Genomic DNA, 21,282 nt, shown 5'->3' on the forward strand with positions numbered 1-21,282 from the left:
ACATACACACACATACACACACACACACACATACAAACACACACACACACATAGAGAACAAGCTTAACGCAGAGACATATGTACAAAAATACAAGAGCACACGGAATGAGGAACACACACACATATCATTAACGCAGGGAGACATTTACACTCAAACACACACGACACAGCACAGCAAGCACACACAGTTATTTTTGAGGGCTTGCGTTCACCTCAGCTGTGCACACTCTCGGCCTCACAAGCTCTGGAGACAAAGGTAAGCACCATAGATCAAATCTCAGCCTCTATACCAGACACTTATATCCACTGAGGGTGTGTTGTAGGCTTAATTTTGTTGGATAGCCTGAGAGAGATGGCAGTAATGTGCTGTTTAGCCACTAGGTAATGAGCGTATGTGTTGACTGAGCATGTGTCTTCATTATCAGAAGTGCTTGTCACAGACTTATACTGTGTGACTCCCAGCCATGTTGATTTCACTACCTACAGTGGTTATACTAGGAGGGTTTGGAAATGTCTACAACATAGCTCTTGAATGTGTACTATGTTCTGGTGTTGGTGTTCAACCTCTTAGCTTATATGATTTAAGTTTGTATGAATTATAATGTGACACAATGATACAGACACATCCACTGCTTTTAATATTAAAAATACATGGTCAAACATTACACACACACACACACACACACACACACACAGATGTAATTTACTCACTCTCTCCACATGGGGGCGGCTCTGCTACTAGTTCTAACCAATCACAGAGCGTTAGTTACCGGGAGAAGCAGTGTGGAATTATGGGATGGACACATGGCAGCCTGCAGTGGAGCTCTGCACGGCGGACAGCAGCTCAGACAGACTGGTGTGTGTGTGTGTGTGAGAGCTGATGTTGTGGAGCTGCAGGGGACCGCGGACACTCCGGGACTCTGTCGTGGACTGTGTGTGTATTTCATGTTTCTATTCCTGCTTTCAGAAGCGACTGTGGATAAACAACTGTCCCATCGTGTAAACAGATGTATGAGAGCTGGGGTCTGTACGACTTCCACAGGAAACGTTCCCGAGATCGGGCTGAACTTAACCTGACACACACAGTCAGGTTAAGTTGGTCATCAACTCGTTAAATTAACCCAGGGTTTTCCTGCTCTGTGCGCGTGCACGTGGAAGGGGCGGTGTTTACTGCGTATGACCAATCACAGACATGGATACGTTTGACTGGCAGCAGAGCCTCATGTTTAACAAGGAGAGGCAAACTGTTTTATTATTAAAACCTTAAAAACACATGATCCAGACTAAAAGAAACCACAGTCACAGCTGCTGAATACAGGAAGGACTGGTTCCACTTCTCTGATTGTGCATGTGTAAGTTACAGAGCCCCTGGTGACAATTAGGAAAACATATATTACGTTTCCACGATATAATAACGCATGGGAAAGAGATAAATAACTCTGGGCCACTAGATATGAATCTGTTCTTTACTAAGGGGGCTTAGTAAAGGGCTGTCACAAGGTGAATCTGTAAACTATCTATCCCCAATTACAAAATAAATATTTAATTTCGCAGGATGACCAACTTGAAGGGAAGGACACGACTATTAAGCTATGTGTGGTTCTCCTGTTGCTAACACACCCAGTACATCAATACCATTAACTCCCACAAGTAAAGAACTGTAGATCAATGCAGACAATCTGTGGTGCTGTGGGCACATTGCTGCTACGTGTCAGGTTGGTTATGTTCAAAGATTTATCATTCCTAGTGCTAGGCCAGCTACTGGATCTTAAAATCGACTGGCTGGTAGGAAATTAAATAATAATTTATTTTCTGGATTATTATTACCTTATTGGAGATTAAATTAACTGTATACCTATGTACATAAACTGAATGTACGTTTTTTGAAGTTATATTTTTGACCTGTTTGATAAACCTTTATCAGATGATTTGGCTCTGTCATTGATAAAAGTGATATGTCCCATTTTATTCTGTATCCGCAGATTAAACCGACACTGCCCCAACTGTCACAGCCTCCACCGCCATCATGCCCGGTGAGGAGAAGGCGCCACAGCAGACCCGCCACAGGAAAAAGAACAAGAAGTCACGTTCCAAGGTGAAGAGCCCTGGTGGGAGTCCCAGTGACTGCCTGGGTGGCACCTTAGTGGGGCAGGATGGCCTCATCTCACCTCCGGTCCTCCAGCCTCTGCCTCCTAAAAAGCAGGCAGAGGAGAGGCCGAAAGTGTCGGTGGCCAAGATGGAGGAGGAGTCGTCCATAGCGATCTGTCTTCAGGTGCTATTTCCCTACCTGCTGGCTGGGATGGGCATGGTGATGGCTGGCATGGTGCTGGACAGTGTTCAGGTGAGTGTGCACACTCCTGCAGCAACAGGAAATCATTTGTTGTCCAATTTGAATGCCTAGTTTTAGTGTTTCCTATTTGTTCCAAGGTCAAGGCCATGGTGAACTCACAAAGCACATTGTTTTACCTGAGGAGGTTATATCTCGTCAAGGAATTAATTTACATTGGCACAAACATTCACTTGGAGTCAAGGATTAAGTCACTTGATTTTGGTAGCCAAAGGTCAAAGGTCATGGTACTTCAGACCTCCTGATATGTGAGAGCCTGCATCCAGCAAATATTTAGCATTTTTCTCATAAAACCTGAAAATAATTTAGTCAGTGAAACCTGACTTCATCCTAAACATCCTGTGGTATGTGTTGAGTTGGATCACAAACAAAAGTTTTGTATCTGATATGAAAACTGTGTGAAGTGCCACTGCAGCTGAATGAGTCTCATCATCTATGTTTTATGTTTCTCTTGTACATTATAAACCATGTTATCTCTGTTGTTAATTCTGTCCCAGGGTCTTTGTTCTACCTGCTCTTTGTCACCTGGAGGCTCACTCTGTATTCTGAGTGTGTTTCTGTATGTAGTCGACAGCTTGTGTCTTCTCTGTTAATTGATGTGGAGCGAATACCTGTGTGTGTGTGTATGTGTGTGTGAGAGAGAGAGAGAGAGCTAGCTGTGTCTTTATTCTCTGCCAGGCTTCCCTGCCATCTGTGCTCAGGGAAATCAGACACACTGCTGTCTGCTCTGTGATAAGGTGGTCCCTCTTCCTTCCTCTCCGTCGTCCTCTGATAAACAAGTCCACCTTCAGTCGCCTCCTTCCCTTCACTCCATCTGTTGCTCATCAGTGTTTCCTCCACATTCTCCTCTACGGTGGCAGTTACCCTCCCATGTCTGAAGGAGAGTGATTAGTCATGAGTTTGGCTGAAAGCCGTGTTTCACAGCACAGGGGGCGTAGAAGGACATGGGAAATATCTGAAGGGAGAAGAGCAAAAGATAAGAACACCTGACTGTCAGTAATTTGGGTTATTACTGTAACCTGTGGTGGTTTTGGATCTTGTCAAAACAACCATTGCCTCTTGTAGTTCCTCCACATTGAGTCCCACAGGCCAGCAGGTGTTTTCATTTTCAGTGGTTTGTAATTTTTGTCCAAGTTATGGCACACTCAGATTTGCTCTTTTCTAATTAAATTTAATGATTTATTTTTTATACTGTCAAATTTGTATTCTCATATTGAAATTAACTATTGACTATGATTTGTTAAAAGGGTTTGTCAGTGGCTTGTGAAAATGGGACATTTTTATTATGGAATATTGTAGAAGTGATCATCTGAAAATTTAAACAATTGCTGAGATTAATAGAAATAAAGTATTGAATATTGATATTATCTGTTTCCCAACTTGTTAAGTCATTGTTGATAATTATTGTAGGAATCATTAACGTGATCAGTGTCTTCACATAGATGAGTATCATTTATCATTACTAATAATATATAACTAAAGGCAAACTGAGCAAATTTGTTATTTCAGAAGAGTGTATCAAACTGGTAGCCCTTGGTGTGACTTCATGACCCATGAAGTAGCTCTCAGTTTCAAAAAGGTTGGTGACCCCTGATCTACACTCACTGGTCACTTTATCAGGCACACCTGTTCAATTGCTTGTTAACACAAATAGCTAATCAGCCAATCACATGACAGCAACTCAATGCATTGAGGCATCTAGATGTGGTGAAGACGACTTGCTGAAGTTCAAACCGAGCATCAGATTGGGGAAGAAAAGGGATTTAAGTGACTTTGAACAGAGGAGAATGGGCAGAGTGGTTCGAGATGATAGAAAGGCAACAGTAACTCAAATAACCACTTGCTACAACCAAGGTATGCAGAATACCATCTCTGAACGCACAACAAGTCGAACCTTGAAGCAGATGGGCTACAGCAGCAGAAGACCACACCGGGAGCCACTCCTGTCAGCTAACAACAGGAAACTGAGGCTACAATTAGCACAGGCGCACCAAAACTGGACCATAGAAGATTGGAAAAACGTTGCCTGGTCTGATTACTCTCGATTTCAGCTGCGACATTCAGATGGTCGGGTTAGAATTTGGCGTAAACAACATAAGAGCATGGATGGTGGTGGTGTAATGGTGTGGGGGATATTTTCTTCCTTAGTACCAACTGAGCATTGTTTAAATGCCACGGCCTACCTGAGTATTGTTGCTGACCATGTCCATCCCTTTGTGACCACAGTGTACCCATCTTCTGATGGCTACTTCCAGCAGGATAATGCACCATGTCAGAAAGCATCACATCATCTCAAACTGGTTTCTTGAACATGACAATGAGCTCACTGTACTCCAATGGCCTCCAGAGTCACCAGATCTCAATCCAATAGAGCACCTTTGGGATGTGGTGGAAGGAGAGAATCTTATCATGGATGTGCAGCCGGCAAACTGCAGCAACTGCGTGATCCTGTCATGTCAATGTGGACCAAAATCTCAGAGGATTGTTTCCCACACCTTTTTGAATCTATGGTATGAAGAAGTAAGGCAGTACTGGAGGCAAAAGAAGGTCCAACCCGGTACTAGCAAGGTGTACCTAATACAGTGGCCGGTAAGTGTATATGCCAAGTGTGAAGCCGATAAGATGAAGGGGCTCGAGATGTGTGTTCCACATTAAGACAGACAGACAGAGATTTCTGGAATTAATGGGTGGATAAATGATTTAAAACATTTCACCATAACTGTCGCCGGAGTTGAGTTTGATTCTTGATGCTTAAATGTTTGAATGGACAAAATTCAAATAAAATGCAAATAATCTGTACTAGCAAAGTGGTGTTCAAATAATTGATTTAACAATGATAAGGAAAACAACTTTCTTTGTTGATTAAGTCCAGCTTCTAAAAAGCAGTGCAATATTCTAGTCACATAGTATAATATGATGCTTTTTACTTAGAGAACAAGGAGCTATAGTACCAGAGCTATAGTACCAGAGCTATGAGAGGATCACAGTACAAATGCACTTACAGCAGGTGAACCGGAGGTAGAGATGGAGGAAACGCACAGAGAGAAAGAATGAGTCACGATACAGGGAGAGAGAGAACAGGAAAAGAGGGATGATGGAGAGAGAAATGCAGCAAGACTGGCTGACATAGAGAGCGGGATGTCACATGGCTCCAGGGAGGTAGGACGAGAGACAGACACGCAGCAAGAAATAGCAAGAGGGAGAGTGTGAGCCGGTCGTTTTCCTCATGAGTTTGCATGTCGGGCAGCGCAGATGGTCCTGCCTCTTTCTCTGCTACGTCACAGCTGAGCAGAGCTCAGGGAGCAGGACTACCCTGATGCTGACAGGAGGATAGAAACACACCATCCTGCCACGAGCTGGCTGCTGCATTTCGTCAGTGGACCTCTCAGATCACTTATTGACATTATGGAGCTCTTTCTGTTTTCCTCTTCACTTCAGTCTGCCAGAAACAGAGGAAGAGGCCGGAACGCCAAAGACATACAGGGATCTCGCTGCTTCTAACTCCTCAAGAGCTTTTGGACAATCCATCATCTTCTTGTCACTGTCAGTCATTTAGTCTTCAAGGCAAGCACAAGGATACGACTGTGCCTTTACACTGTATCCAACTTGTTCCCACACTGGATCACATGGATTCACAGCTGCATCCAACAACCAGGAAACTCAAATGAAAGGACTTTGAACTACATGAAATGGATCCCAGAGGAGGTCAAAGAAACTGGACTTAATCAAGACATCTTTAACTATCCATGGTTTGGTTTGTGGACATCAAACTAACCTGTGGTCAAAGCTGAAGAGAAGCCGAGGCTGAGTAGTCTTCCAGTGCTTTTTCAGATCGTTGCGACCTATGAATCAGAAGTGGTCTTCATGATTGTGTTCCCCAGTGGTGCTGACAAATGATACGTCATCACTGCTGACTCACCACTGGCCCAAAGATGCCACACTCCATTACCCCTCACCTTCGTGCTGGAGCCTTTAATATGATTGATTTTGCCTGAAAAAAGAAGTTAGCTGATTTGAAGAAATGGAAAATGACGGGACTGTCTTCTACATGTTCATACCAACATTTTCTCTTCAGGACATCTGGAGATATGGCAGTATCTGAAAATGTCTTGTTTTTCTCCACAAAAAGGTTAATATAAGCTGATTGGTTCCCTTGTTCATTTCTGTAATCGAGAGCTGTGCAACTATGCATTCCTGAATTCTGTCTCTCAGCTCTTCAAGAAAGTCCTGACTGCTTCAATAGTTGTCCTTGACCTGTTTTAAACCAACTAAAACAACACTGGATGTTTTCTTATTCAGCATTCACGCTGCTCCATTCTTCAGACAGTGGAAACAGTGAAACTAAGTTCATTTGGATAAACAGCATCAGAAGCTGATGTTTTTTGCCTTCACTCATCCTTTATGTTCGGATTGCTTTTACGCTAACAATGGGATAACAACTGTTTGTGATTAAGTAACCCCTCGTTCAACATGGTGGTGACTCATCTGGAGCTGGAGCTGCGCTACCAGGGCAAAAAGTTGCGCGGCGTCACGTGGAAGTTGACTCGATCAGAACATGGTTTCCTACCAGAGAGCTCCTGGTTGATTGCTGCTCAGGTCATGGTGCCGTACCTGGTGTCAGGGCTCGGAATGGTGTCCGCTGGCATCATTATGGATCTTATACAAGTAATGAAATCTAAGATAAATCTTGTTTTGAATTCTTTTGTGAGACACTGATTGATAGGCCAACGAATGGGGTTGGGTACTAGTGTCAGTTTGATATTCAAATTTAGGTACCAATCCCAGCACAATACATTGTATGATAAGGTCTTTAACATGTACCTCATTTTCTGCCAATCTCCTTTTTTACAGTTTTTACATCCATTTAAAATGTTAAACTTTGTTTATCATCTACACAAGGCTACTACAGTGGGATTCATAGGGACAGATTGAGGTTATGACAAATTAGCTGTAGATACAACATGGTTAGGATTCGGAAAAAGGGTTATGGGAATATAATTGTTGTTGTTAAAAGCAAACATAAATTGGTTAGACCGATTTCCTTCAAGAAAGTTGTACATGCTTGCTCTGCCAGTCTACCATCCTGAACTCAACACCCTTATTTTCCACTGTAATATGAATTACTAGTTGCACCACTAGAACTGAATGTTGACCTAAAAGGTACAGTGTGATATCACTGTGATATTGAAGGTGGTAATTTCCCCTCCTTCATTTAAACGTACAGTGTGTGGAATTTTGTGATATCTAGTGTTGAAGTTGCATGTTGCAGCTGAACACTCCTCATCTCACCCTCTCCTTCCAAACATGAACAAGAAACTGTGGTAGCCTTTAATTGTCATAAAAACTCAAAAGGTGTTTAGTTTGTCCAGTCTGGACTAATGTAAAAAACATGGCGGCCTCCGTGGAGAGGACCCCCTCAATGTAAATATAAAGTATTTAAATATAAAGGGTATTTTCTGGGGTAAAGAAAACTACAATTCATACAATTTAGATGAAACGAACTAGTGAAAACATCATGGGGATTATTCTACATTCAATTTCTGCCAATAGTTCCCTTTCACCTAAATCTTACACACTGGACCTTTAAATGTGAGGTGAGGAGGACGCATCCAATATGGTTGTCATTCCTAAGATGGGTGAACACAAATATACCTACAATAAGTTTGAATAAATTGGTCAAAAGTTGGCAAAATCCTCTGAGATTTCGCCAAATCTGAAAGTGTCAGAGCAAAGAATAAGTATGAATATGAGGAGGCATTTGATGCCACCTTTTGGTCCATGACAGTTTCTGATACTTTGCACCACAGATCCTTTTCAGTTGGTACCAAACAGTTTGAAGTAGTTTTTTCTTTGTAGCCTGTCTGATGCACAAGAACATGATGAAGATCAAATATTTGGCACTAACTGAAACAATCATGGTGATTTCTGTCTGTTGCAGTGTAAAACATTGATAAACATGTTTGCTCTTCTCATTAATAGAAAAACCCTGAATGTTGCACTGTTGCACTACATTTTATGATGTCTTCACTTCTCTCAGCAACCCCAACTGCTAATTTCCTGCATTCTTGGAAGTATGGACTTGGACTTGCTGTGAAGAGACTGTCAGACATGTGATTTAGAAAGAATCACAGTAGTTCTGGCAGAGATGGACTTCACCTTCTGCTGAGTTGAGAGTGGTCTCAGTTGGCATCATTTCATCCTCATTTTTAAATAAGGGTCGGACCGACATTGGTCTTTTATTAAATATCATAAATTTGCGGTCAGTCTTGTCTAACTTCGTACTAACTCAGGCAGCTCTCTGTCTTACGTGTGTAGAGAATGATGGTTGAGTTGGTAGACAGAGGCAGAATTTAGGAATTATTGCAAAGAAGGATGAAAGAGAGGGTTTTCCTTTAATATAAGCAGACAGCTGGAATGGGTGAATAGATGGACGTGTCTCAGTGGAAGGATTGATCAACTGATGACTGGAAATATTGAAAAAGATGCAATATGTATATTAGTTATAACAAGACCTCCTCTCCATTGACTGTGCTATTTTCTGTACATGTGCAGCCTTCTTTAACATCCGCTTCCCTGAGATTTCCAAATCTGATTTAGATGTGGGAGCGAGAGTAGAGCCTTGGGATGAAAGTGAACAGTTAATTTAATAAGTGATGAAGGATGAAAGGAGGACTGAGACGCAGTGTAAACACATTGATTCTGAAAGCAATGTCCAGACTGTCCAATAGTTCCATTTGTTCCTTCTCTAGTGTGGATATAAAGTGTTGTGTAAACCTTTCTGATAATGATAATAACTAACTGCACATGGTGGTGATATAGTAATGGTGTCTCCAGTGATGGAGAATTAATCACTAATTATAAGCATTGATTTTTCTCCTGAGATATTGTGAGTATTGCAGTGTTTTGGCTTCCGGCCTGTCACAGCCGAGCAGCAGCAGTAGAAGTGTTATAGCAGAAGCAGGCCGTGTCCCAAGATAGCCTCCCAATATTACAGGCGTCAGCTAGACTTACCAGTCCACAAAGTGAGAGTGAAGTGTATAAATAGACACACATACAGACGAGCACACAAACTGAGGCACAGAACACACACCTCTAATGAACTATACGCAGTCATCCTTCCATCCTCCATCCTGGACCTGCTAGGTGTCCTCTCTAGTCAGGAGGCAGAAATGTTCATCATTGGTCATGGAAATATTGCATTTATGATATATGTTTCTTGTATTAGGTTATAATCGCTCCACACACGTTTTCATCTGCCTCTTTTTTAATCTTTCTGATTTTTGAAACTGTTTCCCTTTGCACTTTGTTGCATTGTGTTTTTTCAATACTCAAACACCTTACACCTCAGCCAAGTCAAACCTTTCTTGTGATATTTCAACTTTTTCTAAAAGCATTTTCAATTGAGTCGTTTATTTTGCAGAAAAATATGTTGACTCAACTCACCCATGAGGCCTGTTGAGCTGTTGATGTTGAGACATACGCCCAATCCTATTTCACCCCTTCTCCCTGCCCCTACCTCTTGTTTTCGAGGGTTATCTTGCCCCTTGAAACAAAGTTACAAGGGGCAGCTTACTATAGGCTAGGCTATTTAATAGAAATCACTGTGATATTGAAGGTGGTAATTTCCCCTCCTTCATTTAAAGGTTCAGTGTGTAGAATTTTGTGATATCTAGTGTTGAAGTTGCAGCTGAACTCCCCTCACCTCACCCTCTCCTTCCAAACATGAAAAAGAACCTGTGGTCTCTTCAGTTCAGCTCAAAAGGTGTTTAGTTTGTCCAGTCTGGACTAATGTAAAAAACATGGCGGCCTCCGTGGAGAGGACCCCCCCCCCCCAATGTAAATACAAAGTATTTAAATATAAAGAGTCTTTTCTGGGGTAAAGACAACTACAATTCAAACAATTTAGATGAAACGAACTAGTGAAAACTTCATGAGGATTATTCTACATTTAACGTCTGCCAATAGATCCCTTTCACCTAAATCTTACACACTGGACCTTTAACTGATGAAACTAACTAACTCTCTGTGTTTCTATTTTTCTGCAACAAAACTTATTTTTTCCTCCCTCCATTTCCGGCCTCTCATCTTTAATTCCCCACCTCCCTCTGCTCCACATCACTCTGCTCTTGGCAGCCGTGTTGTTCTTTTATATGTGCATCTATTTAAAGATCTAAACTGTCCCGGACCTGCCAGCTGGAATTGTAGTCAGAGAATATGAGGCAGACTCCGTGAACTGTGCGTCCTCTAAACCCAGTGAACCTGTGCATTATGGCGTGGCATCACACGATGCTCAGAGATGTGGAAACAGGAGAAAGTAGGCCACTGGGTTAGTCTAGAATCTGTTATGTGCTTATTTAAGTGTATCAGGAAGGGAGCAGGTTCAGAGAGTTCATCATTGGTGGTTACAATGACACTGATGTTTTTGGAAATAGAAATATTCCAGTATTGAGATGGAAGAAGGGAAGGAATTGGAATTCACTGAATGTGCTGTATGTTGGTGTGTTTTATGTGTGTCTGTGTTGCAGCACTGGGAGGTGTTTAAGGTGATAACAGAGATTTTCATCCTGGTGCCGGCACTGGTCGGACTCAAAGGAAACCTGGAGATGACCCTGGCTGCCCGACTCTCCACTGCTGTAAGAATAACCTAATTACATAATCAATGAAGGTCCACGTGGCATTTTATATTTGTTTCAGAACTGGGCAAGTTTTCTATGTCTTTTTTACATCCAAAGACATAGAAGGAGATCTCACTATATCCTTACTGGGGTTGTCATTTTTTCTAAAAATCAAGTTCGAACAAATTTGACTTGACTAGCAACTGGTACAAAGTCAACAAACAGCCTGACCTATGTTCATCACTTGTCTGTCTACAGTGCAGAGCCCCAAACACTTCCACATGCTGCTTCTCTGACGCTCTGGTGTCACGATTGTCTGCTCTGATAGGTCAAGAGGGCACGCAATAGGTCAAGCTGATAGTGATCGCCCTCTGCTGGATGAGGAGGCAAACCACTTCAGCCGGTCTGATGAGATTCTAGACTGAATATTTTGAAATTGAACGGGTCATTATAAAAAGTTTCCCCCACTTTCAAATAAGTGTTCAACTATTGGATTAGAGGGGCAGCCCTAATCCTTACTACTTACATTTATTTCCCTACATACAATCTATCAGGCACAATCGATCCAGTTCAAAGTCACACTTAGAGGAGAGTATTTTACCTTTATGAAGTGTGAAATGTCAACCCAAGGTATGATTATTTAGCCGCACAAACACGTATGACCATCAGGTTAACTACTTAGGTTTCTTGCAGTAAGACTTGAAAGAGTCATGTGTACTGCAACATGCATAGTTATGTTGTCGTACTTGGTCTTGGGTAGACAGCACAGGAGTTTTTTCCCAAACCTTCCTGGCTCTAATGTTCCTTATGTTATGATCTCATTTTGCTGACCATCTTCAGCTCTGTGATTCAGGGACATGGACAACATTGCCAAAAAAATGTCCAGCAGAGAAAGAATCACCTGCGGCTGAACACTGTGTGAAACAAACTCTGGCAACTCTTAATTTCATCAGCCCACACCTTTCTGTTTATTATATATTACAATTAATGATTACATGTGAGGGTTATCAAATCAAATCCTCAAACTCACTTGGAACTTAAAACAGGACAAACATGAAGGGACAGGTGAAGCAGACGAGAGGTGAAGGAACAAATGGGGTAACAAAAGCATCTGAGAAAAAATTTATACTTTTACTTAAACTACCTGAGATCCTACTCTTTTTAAAATGCTGAAGATGAATTCAGTTGTTTCTTGCGCTAATGCAAAGTCATTATTTATGTACTGCATAATTATAAACATACTTTAAGTGTAAAGTATTACCACAGTCCACTTTCCTAAATTACTTGTCACTGCTTTATTTCTTGTCGTGCTCTCTATGTAGGAGGAATGTCATATAGAATATTAAGTTAAACAAGTCAATCAAATTGAAAGAGCTCAATATATAAAAATCTAAAGTTATTGACCTAAACCAAAGGTGGTTTTCTGTGACTGGTTGAGTTAATTTTGCCCCATTTAGTGATTTACTCAGTCAGATCTGTTGTCTTGTTGTTTGAGATGACTCAAAGTATTAAGTATGATTTTTAAATATTCCTCACTAACATGTAATTGTCACAGTGTTTCAGTACTTTAACTTTATATTTAATTAAATGTATATAATGTCATCAACTGCTCGTGCCTTTTTGAAATGTTTTCAGGCCAACACAGGACAAATGGACGACCCTGATAAACAATGGTCCATGGTGTGCAGCAATCTGGCACTGATACAGGTAACCAACTGTATATATTTACAAAGCTTACTGTTATTGTAAACTGATTATCTTTGGGTCCTGGACTTCTGTTTGGACGTAACACTGAAACACTTTCGGGTGTTTTCTGATGTTTCCTTGACCAAATGATTGATTATTTGATTGAGTAATAGCAGATTAATAATAAATAAAAAAAGAAATGTTGATTTCAGCTTCATGTGTATGTCAGATTTATTGATGTCCTGCAGATGATTCATTTGATCTGTCTCTTCTGATTTTGTGCAGGTCCAGGCCACAGTGGTGGGCTTCCTCGCTGCGGTGGCAGCCGTGTGTTTAGGGGCAATTTCTCGAGGAGGTATAGAACTGGACCAGGCGGCTGTTCTGTGTGCCAGCAGCATCACCACTGCGTTCGTGGCTGCTCTCTCTCTAGGTCAGTGACACGTTCATTGTTTATCATACATACACACTGTGCAGGCATATTGTACACACCTGTAAACCCACTTTAGAAAAAAGTTTTAGAACACCCCCTTCCTCCAGTTTTCGTTGAAATGTCAGTCGTTTAATGTTTATAGCCTTTAATGGTAGAAAGGTAGATGTGTAAAGGAAAAAAAATATATAATAAATGACAATTTATATAAAAATCTTTATAGAAATAAAAAGACACTCAGGTTATAAAGGTTCATGAGAGCATCACAGCATTTTTATCATTGAATTTCAAACAAAATGTATTTCATTGAAACTGTTAAAGTATCACATTGCGGATGTCACTATTTTATTGGAAATGAGAAAAATTACCTTTGAAAATTTAAATTGTATTTGCAATACATTTTACATGACTGTAAATGTAGATTCGCAGTGCAGGTCTGTAATGTGAGGACTGGACGTGTAACTTTAGGTTGAACATTGGGGGTGAGGTAAAATACTGTGGATAACTCCTATAATTTCTTACCAGTGAATAATCACTTGATATATTTATATATATATAAACTTGCCAGATGATATCAGCTAGCTAGTATCTAAAGTAGCTACAATTTAAATGGGGTGAAAAACTTTATTCTTTGTTGCTGCTTCAAATTAAATCTATTTAAACAGCCACTCTATTATGTGTTGTAATAGTCAGAAGCTTTCATTCAGTGTGATGGTCTGATTATTAGAGGGGGAGTGCAGACCAGTTTTTATTATTGGAGGGTTAGAACCACTCCACCCCTGCACTTTGTGAATGAAAGTTAAAAAAAATTGCAAATCAGTTTGGCTCCTTCTCAAGTTTAAACTCCAAAGCAGTTAAAACAATCCTACCTGAAGATCTAGTGTTTAAAATATATTCTGCATTTCCACTGGATTGAGACAATGTCTTCTAGATGATTCAGTTTGGTAAACGTCCTTTTAATGGATTAATAGAAAGGAACAGATGCATGTGTTACGCTATCAAACAGTGTCTCCCAACATACAGAGCCTGCAGGTTTTTAACTGTGCATGTATATATTCTTCATCATGTAATTACTGTGTCATCTGTAATGTGTCCCTGCTGGACAAGAGTCCTAAATGTTCTGAGTCGTGTCTCAGCTTGGTCGTGATCTTTTTCTAGCTTTCTTCCCTTTCTTTCAATTTTTCATTTCTCTTGATTTACACCACTTCTTTTCGAATTTGTTTTCTGATGCACGATACATTTTTTATTCTGCTCAGATCCTAATGCAGCTCGTTTTGCTTCCCTTCTGTTTTGCAGCACGCTGTCACACTGAGCATAATTGAAAATGGTCTTTATTGAAAAAAGAAAGAAAGAAAAACGAACACGCTCCAGCTGAAAGCAGTGTGTTGTCATGAATAAATGTTGTCAATTTTGTCTTTCTGTCTGAATCTTTACTTACATCCATCTTGGTGGAAAGTAATGGCAGTTGCGTTTTATCTCCTTTGTCATATTTTCTGTTTTTCTTCTCCTGACAACAACTCATCTGTGCCTGTCTTCACTTTCACTCACCTCCTTGTTCTGCTCCCCAACAATGCATAGGCCTGGTGATGATTGGAGTGATCATCGGCTCCAGGAAGGTGGGGATCAACCCCGACAACGTGGCCACCCCCATCGCAGCCAGTCTGGGGGATTTGATCACCCTGTCCCTGCTGGCCGGGGTCAGCACCACGCTCTATAATCACATAGGTGAGTAGATAGAGTATAAACCAGATCTCAGATCTGACTTATGATTCTGTGTCTAACTTTGTCTGTGCTGCTCTGCTTTGTTTGACCATCAGTCAATTCAGTACTTTTACTCAAATATCAAATATGATGACATTTTATTGGTTTCCTTCAACTTGGCAGATCTGGATTTGTGATTTATTTTTCTCCCCATAAACGAGACATTTCGTGTTCATCATGATGATGAATAGAACACAAGGTGGCAGCAGAAGATTTGTTTTCACATCTCATCGTGTGTGTGTGTGTGTGTGTGTGTGTGTGTGTGTGTGTGTGTGTGTGTGTGTGTACTGTAGCACAAGCTCTGTGAACATGATGTGGTTTATTCCTTATTCACAGTACTTCTAACTTCTTAATGCATGTGGCCTCTCACTATTATGAGGTCTGTCTGCTGTGTGTGTGTGTGTGTGTGTGTGTGTGTGTGTGTGTGTGTGTTTCTAGTCATATACTGTATTTATGACTTTAAATTATTACTACAATAATCACTACATCTGTGAAACATATACATTTTATAGTATGGATGCCCTAACATCAAAGTTCATAATGTTTATTTATCACTGAGGTTCCATTTTACTGGACCACATCATATTAAGAGGTGTTTCTACGTTTCTGTCCTCTATACACACATGAGGGCTGTGTAGTCCAGCCCAGCTCCATCACTAACTATGACCTCTGTGCTAACACATAATACAGAGGTGAACCCTCGATGAACCATCGGGGCATGGGCCTCCTTAGTGGGGCAAACTGTTTCATGGGAGGCTCAGTGAATGGAGGTAAAGAAATATGAGAAGTTATCAAAGTTAGATCAGCTAGAACAGTCTACATGTGTGGGTGGAATTTGTTTAAAGAGAGAGTTTAGATACAGTTGTTATGGGGGATTTTACATTTTTTCCCCTTATCCCAGAGTAAAAATCTAATAAATGCCTCATGTTCCATTAGCTCATTGTTTATGTCTCAAACAGCAATATTAGACTATCTTTGCTCAACTGTTAAGTGCATATGAGATCCAACAACATAACCACAAACATATAGGCGAGGAGATAAGCACAGAAAGGATGGATGAGGGGATGCCTTCTTCCAAGCTTCTTCTGAGGTGACCAAGATCCTAAATCCTTATCTGAACATCTATTAAGGATGCTCACTCTTTGATGATCACAGACGAGATAATGCACAGACGTATATTTCCTCTCCACCCTCCATGTGTTCCTGCAGATATGTGGTACCTGTCTCCTCTGGTGTGTCTGCTCTTCTTGGCTCTGATCCCTCTGTGGGTGGTGGTGGCTCGACAGAGCCCTCAGATCAGGGAGGTCCTCCGCTCAGGGTGGCAGCCTGTTATAGTGGCCATGTCCATCAGCAGGTACACACAGTATCATCACACACTCACCTCTGTTAGTTCCAACATGAATTGTTTATTAACACATTCATTTATTCAGTAGAACTTCAGACTGATGTTTGAGGTTGAAGATGAAAAATTAGAAACGGACAGACAGAATTATTTTCAGTATTTCGGCAACTATTCAAAATGTTATAATCTACCTTCATCTCATGGTCAGTTCTCTATTAAATATTGCTTCTTTTGCGGAATGAATATGTACACTTACTGGATTCCTCTGTGTCATTGTCCATGAACACAAAGAGACTTATAAATGCTCTGTTTGAAAAGTAGCTCTTTTAGTCATATACTGTAATTATAGCATATATTCTTCCATGTGTGTAATTATTTCTGTCATACATGTCCAATTTTCTCCTTGATTCTTATGTATAATCTGTATTGAATATTTTATATGTTGGTATTTTATTTCATTATATTTTTTGTCTGGTTTTCGTATAAGCCATTTCTGATTCCACCTACATCCCACACATATTTTCATATTTAATGTATGTATTCTTATGTCTCTGTATTTTCAGGATGTACGTTATCACGTGTCCATAACTGTGTGTGTGGTTCTGATTACCTCTGTGTTTGTGACTCCCAGTTTTGGAGGACTTATTCTGGACAAGACCGTGAATGATCCCAACTTTGAGGGCATGGCTGTCTTTACACCCGTCATCAACGGTAAGATGATCCATAAAGTCAAGTGGAACTTGTCCAGACTGAGTCTCATCAGCAGTGTTTGACAGTACACACACATTCACATGCTCCTCACACACGTCAGAATGTTACAGATTCAGCAGTGAGCCCCTTGAGCCCAAAGTGAATCCAAACAAACACACATCACTATCTATGGGAGGTACGTAAAGAGCGTGATAAGAGATGCCATCGCTGTTGCGTTGATATTGACATGGTATTGATTTGAAAACAGGAATAATTGAGGTTTAAATGTGGGAGAGGCATCAGCAGCAGCAACTAGGAGCCATGTAGAGAGTAATGAGCAGTTTGGATGGTGAACCAGTAAACAGAGAATATAACAACATTGATTTCAGTCAGACACACTGGATCATATGGTCAAACTCTACCCTGTCTGTTTTATTTTTGCACAGTTATATTTTTCTCTTAATGATGAGTAATCAGCTGCTTTTACATGACAGAGCCTTCTTATATTTTTAAGATTAATGTGCCAGATTATCTGGGATTATTTCAGTTTGGTGGAGCCCTGTAATCCAGTGTGTCACAAGGCTTGCTTTAATTTGTGGGTGTTTCAGTATGAAGCTCACCTCATTTATTACAATTTTTAAAAGTACACAACTTTTGCAAGCCTATCTTCTTATTTAAGGAAAATCAGAGTAGATTGAAATAGTTATTTATGAATTTAACTGAAACCAGTGGCTGTCTGGGAGGTAGGACGTCTGTCTAAAATCATCTGTGATACTTTGGAAAATGTTTGTCTCTAATATTAAAGTCTTCATGATTTATAGTCAATAGAGTAGAACATGCAGAGCTGCCAAAGGCTTTCTAAATGAGGCTTTGAAACCACTGGAACATTTAGAGAAGCAGCAGCTATTTCAGATGCACCGACAAGGCCGACACGTGGAGCATCAAACCACTTTGATGATTCACTGGGAAGTTACACATTTGCAAGTTTTGTTAAATGTTGTTTCCAAAAGTGTTGATTAAAATTCACCTGGCTCAGGAGGTAAAGAGGGTCGTCCACTTATCTGTTCTTGAGTAATAATCTGTTTGAGACAGACCCTGTGTCATGCAACATGGAGGTTATTTGACCGTCTGCTACCATTTTAAAACATTTAAAACATCTACGGAACCAAGATCGAGAGAGGTGAGAAGACCTTTCTGAGCAGTTCAACAAGCAGGAGCATTCAGTGCACTGCAGAATTATCAATGCCCTCATGCATATTGATGGTAACCAACTAAGAAAGATTCTGAAGTTAGGGATAGTTAGAGAGGAGGAGAAACCTGAGATTTACGTATAACTGTTTGGATTTGCTGCACTCTTCTCGATGAGAAAATCAGCTGTATGAATCAGAGAACGGATTATACTTCTACCTAATGCTGTGTCAGAAGGATGTCAAATAGACTCAAACACTGAGAAATGGAAGGAAAAGCAGCAGCCTTCAGAATGAATGGTTATCCTATGAGCTGATGCACGCAGGCATCCACTGAGTATAGGAGAGTCGAGTCAAACCACTAATGGTGCACATCCAGTACCCAGGCACAGCTGACAGGGCCTTTAATAACCATCAACTCTCTGTTTCTCATTTTGTCTCTTCCTATCTGACTGCTGTCTCTCAATCTCCCTCTCTCTCCCTCCCTCTCTCTCTCCCTCTCTCTCCCTCTCTCTGGGAAATTCTGAACTCACCAATCTGGTTTGAATTTCCCATTTTCCCTCGCCGGCTTGCTTAAAAAACATTATTATGTTTTACTCAAAATTCCCCCAAGTTTTTTCCATCTCACAAAAGAACATCTGTCCCCTTTTTTGGGGGGTTAAGTAACTTGGAAAGGTGTTTGATGTAACTGAATTATGTGCAGATATGTTGTCAGCACTCGAAATAAAATGGATTTAAATTTTAAAGTCTGTGGGAAGTAGAAAAGGGCCTTTCCTCACTCTCGAAGAAAAGGACAGACTCCAGTGGCATGCGGTGACTTTTCCGCAGATCAGTGGGGGGTGCTTAGGTTTTGAGATCCCAGGTTTGATCCTCGATGTGCACACGGAAAAGTCCAGAACCAGCGGCTCTCCCCCTTCGTTTTACAAGCTCCTGCATTTGTCAACGGGACACATCGACAAAAATGACAGAAACAATCGATGGGGCTGCTGCAAGTCAAGCTAGCATCCCGAGACAATAACTCACTGCCACCACAAGAGGGCGTTCATTGGAAATGAATGCAAACAGGCAACATCAGATCCTTTATGAGGCACAGTGCTGTTTTGGGATCAGTTGTATTAAGAGATATCACTTTGTGTAATTGTCCTCTGTTTTTAGATGTAACAGTTGCCTTACTTGCCCTGACAGAACCCCACTGATAAAATCTTGATATCTCTGACGTTTGAACCAGGCCAACCTGTTTTGTTCAACAGACAGAAAGATCAGACGTCATGACACAGAGTGAGTCAGAAATGAGCTGTTTACACGCAAGAGGATAAGTTCATATATTTGTTTCTGTTGGTCTCTTACTTACTGTGACTTCAGCGGCCAGGGTTTAGCCTGTGATGTTTGCGGAGATGGACTTGTGATGGCTCTTAATAAACCTTGGCTGTCTGTCATTCCTTGGCTTCATTCGAGTGCAGGCGATGATATAAGAGGTTTAAAGTGTTTATTGTTTCATTGAAAGAACACTCTGTTGTAATTGATTGTGTATTATTATTATATAAGAAAAAATCATAATCAGCTTTTGAAATGAATGGAAAACCATGCTATATAGGCCTTGGTGACATTTTGACAGAATTATTGTTATGGTCTGTATTTAATTGTTATGGTCTGTGTTTATATAGAGCTCTACAGTACAGTGTATTGTCAATCACCCATTCACACACACATTCATACAGTGCATCTATGGGCAGCACTTTTTCTATCAGGGACCATTTGTTGTAATCGAGTCACTGCCCTTCTGGTTAGAGGACGACCGCTCCACCCCCTCAGCCACAGACGCACCGCAAACAACCACTGAATACAATTTTCTCTGCATTGTATTGCCACATCATTCATATTCTCATTGATTTACTCACCTACTCAGTCTGATCCTCCTTTTTATTTGTTCCTCGCTGTGTTCAGGAGTGGGTGGTAACTTGGTGGCCATCCAGGCCAGTAGGATCTCGACCTACCTGCACTTCTGGAGCATCCCTGGGGTGCTGCCCTACAAGATGAGGCAGCACTGGCCCAATCCCTGCATCACCTTCTTCTCTTCAGGTAACACTAATGATATTAAGTTGAAATTTTACATTTTAAATGATCTGTTCCTGCATAATGTATTTATACCATATACGTAATGATATGATGGGTAAAGTTAAGCTGCTTCTAGACATGCACTGAACTCCAGATAGTCTCCTGATATTCTCTGGAGGGGCCGTGTGTGAGAACACGAATGTCCGAGAGAGAACACAGCATGAGATCCTCTGCAGCATTCACCGCAAGTGATTGGGCGTGATCGTGTTTCCAAAACATGACAGACAAAAAAAAAAATACTGTATTATAAAGAGATAACAAATATCCCAAGATGAAAAAGAGGTGCCAAACGTTTCATATGCGCCGACAAAGATGTCTGGTGATTTTTGTGTTGATGTGTCTAACTGGAGAATCTCCTGCTCCTTAATTCATTCTCCCAATCCTTCGAGGTTCATGTCTGAAAACGACTTTAATATTGTACCGTTAACTTGTTCTGCTGATTCCTTGTGGCCAAGAAATCCTTTAGTGAATGTTTCATTTGATTATATTTCATTATATTACAGTAATTAGTTTAGAGAACACATAATGAACCAAGGTTTAGTCATCCCTCAAAGATAAAATATGAATTCCTTTGCTGGAGTCCATACACTGGTGAACAGTGGGTAACAGGATTGGACACGGATCCTGAGGATCATGTTACACAGGGACAATGGAACACCAAAATCCATCCAGATGGCGCTGAGTTTACAGTAAGAGAATAACGTGATGCATAAAAGGATCATGTTAGCTAAATAAATTACCCATCTTCTTTTCTCTGTGTCTCCCAGGGGTGAACTCCAAGTCAGGCCGCGTCCTCCTGATGCTGGTCGTCCCCGGTCACCTGGTCTTCCTGTACGCCATCTCTCTGCTGCAGGGAGACGAGGCGCCGATCTCTGTATCCTTCACCATCTGCTACCTCTGCGCTGCTCTGCTGCAGGTAAACTGATATTTTCGGAGCCCCGTGCTCTGTCTCATGAACTCATTGGCCCTCAGTTGACATTTCACACAACCCCGTGATACAAACTGTGGAAACCAGTCATCAGAGCGTACATTAAAAGACTTTGCACAGCCCGATAAAATGCCCGCTGCCGCTTGTGACCTAACTGTGAAATGACCTGAGCCAGATGTTGGGG

The 21,282-nt window shown here is 41.0% G+C and overlaps 1 protein-coding gene and 1 long non-coding RNA gene across 5 annotated transcripts in view; one reads left to right on the forward strand and one right to left on the reverse strand.

The window, feature by feature from the left end:
• Positions 1-21,282, forward strand: part of LOC109630970 (solute carrier family 41 member 3-like) — a 27,474-nt gene continuing 6,192 nt past the window's right edge. Inside the window, exons 1-10 of one of the 4 annotated variants that reach the window (XM_020089516.2) lie at positions 1-256; positions 1,983-2,341; positions 10,873-10,980; positions 12,598-12,669; positions 12,934-13,078; positions 14,654-14,800; positions 16,046-16,190; positions 16,810-16,889; positions 20,000-20,134; positions 20,938-21,086. In XM_020089516.2, coding sequence (XP_019945075.2) covers positions 2,027-2,341; positions 10,873-10,980; positions 12,598-12,669; positions 12,934-13,078; positions 14,654-14,800; positions 16,046-16,190; positions 16,810-16,889; positions 20,000-20,134; positions 20,938-21,086 — 1,296 coding nt within the window. In that variant the 5' untranslated portion in view covers positions 1-256; positions 1,983-2,026. Of the gene's footprint in view, positions 257-757; positions 935-1,982; positions 2,342-5,568; positions 7,013-10,872; positions 10,981-12,597; positions 12,670-12,933; positions 13,079-14,653; positions 14,801-16,045; positions 16,191-16,809; positions 16,890-19,999; positions 20,135-20,937; positions 21,087-21,282 lie in introns of those variants that run through there. The other 3 variants (XM_020089515.2, XM_069526366.1, XM_069526367.1) reach the window with 3 other exon arrangements.
• Positions 2,639-5,569, reverse strand: LOC138410464 (uncharacterized). Its single transcript, XR_011243170.1, has 2 exons — positions 5,350-5,569; positions 2,639-3,302 (listed from the first exon to the last, which is right to left on the reverse strand). It is a non-coding gene; the product is annotated as an uncharacterized lncRNA (long non-coding RNA).

The sequence above is a fragment of the Paralichthys olivaceus genome, chromosome 6 (assembly GCF_024713975.1).
Source record: "Paralichthys olivaceus isolate ysfri-2021 chromosome 6, ASM2471397v2, whole genome shotgun sequence".
Classification (NCBI taxonomy): Eukaryota; Metazoa; Chordata; class Actinopteri; order Pleuronectiformes; family Paralichthyidae; genus Paralichthys; species Paralichthys olivaceus.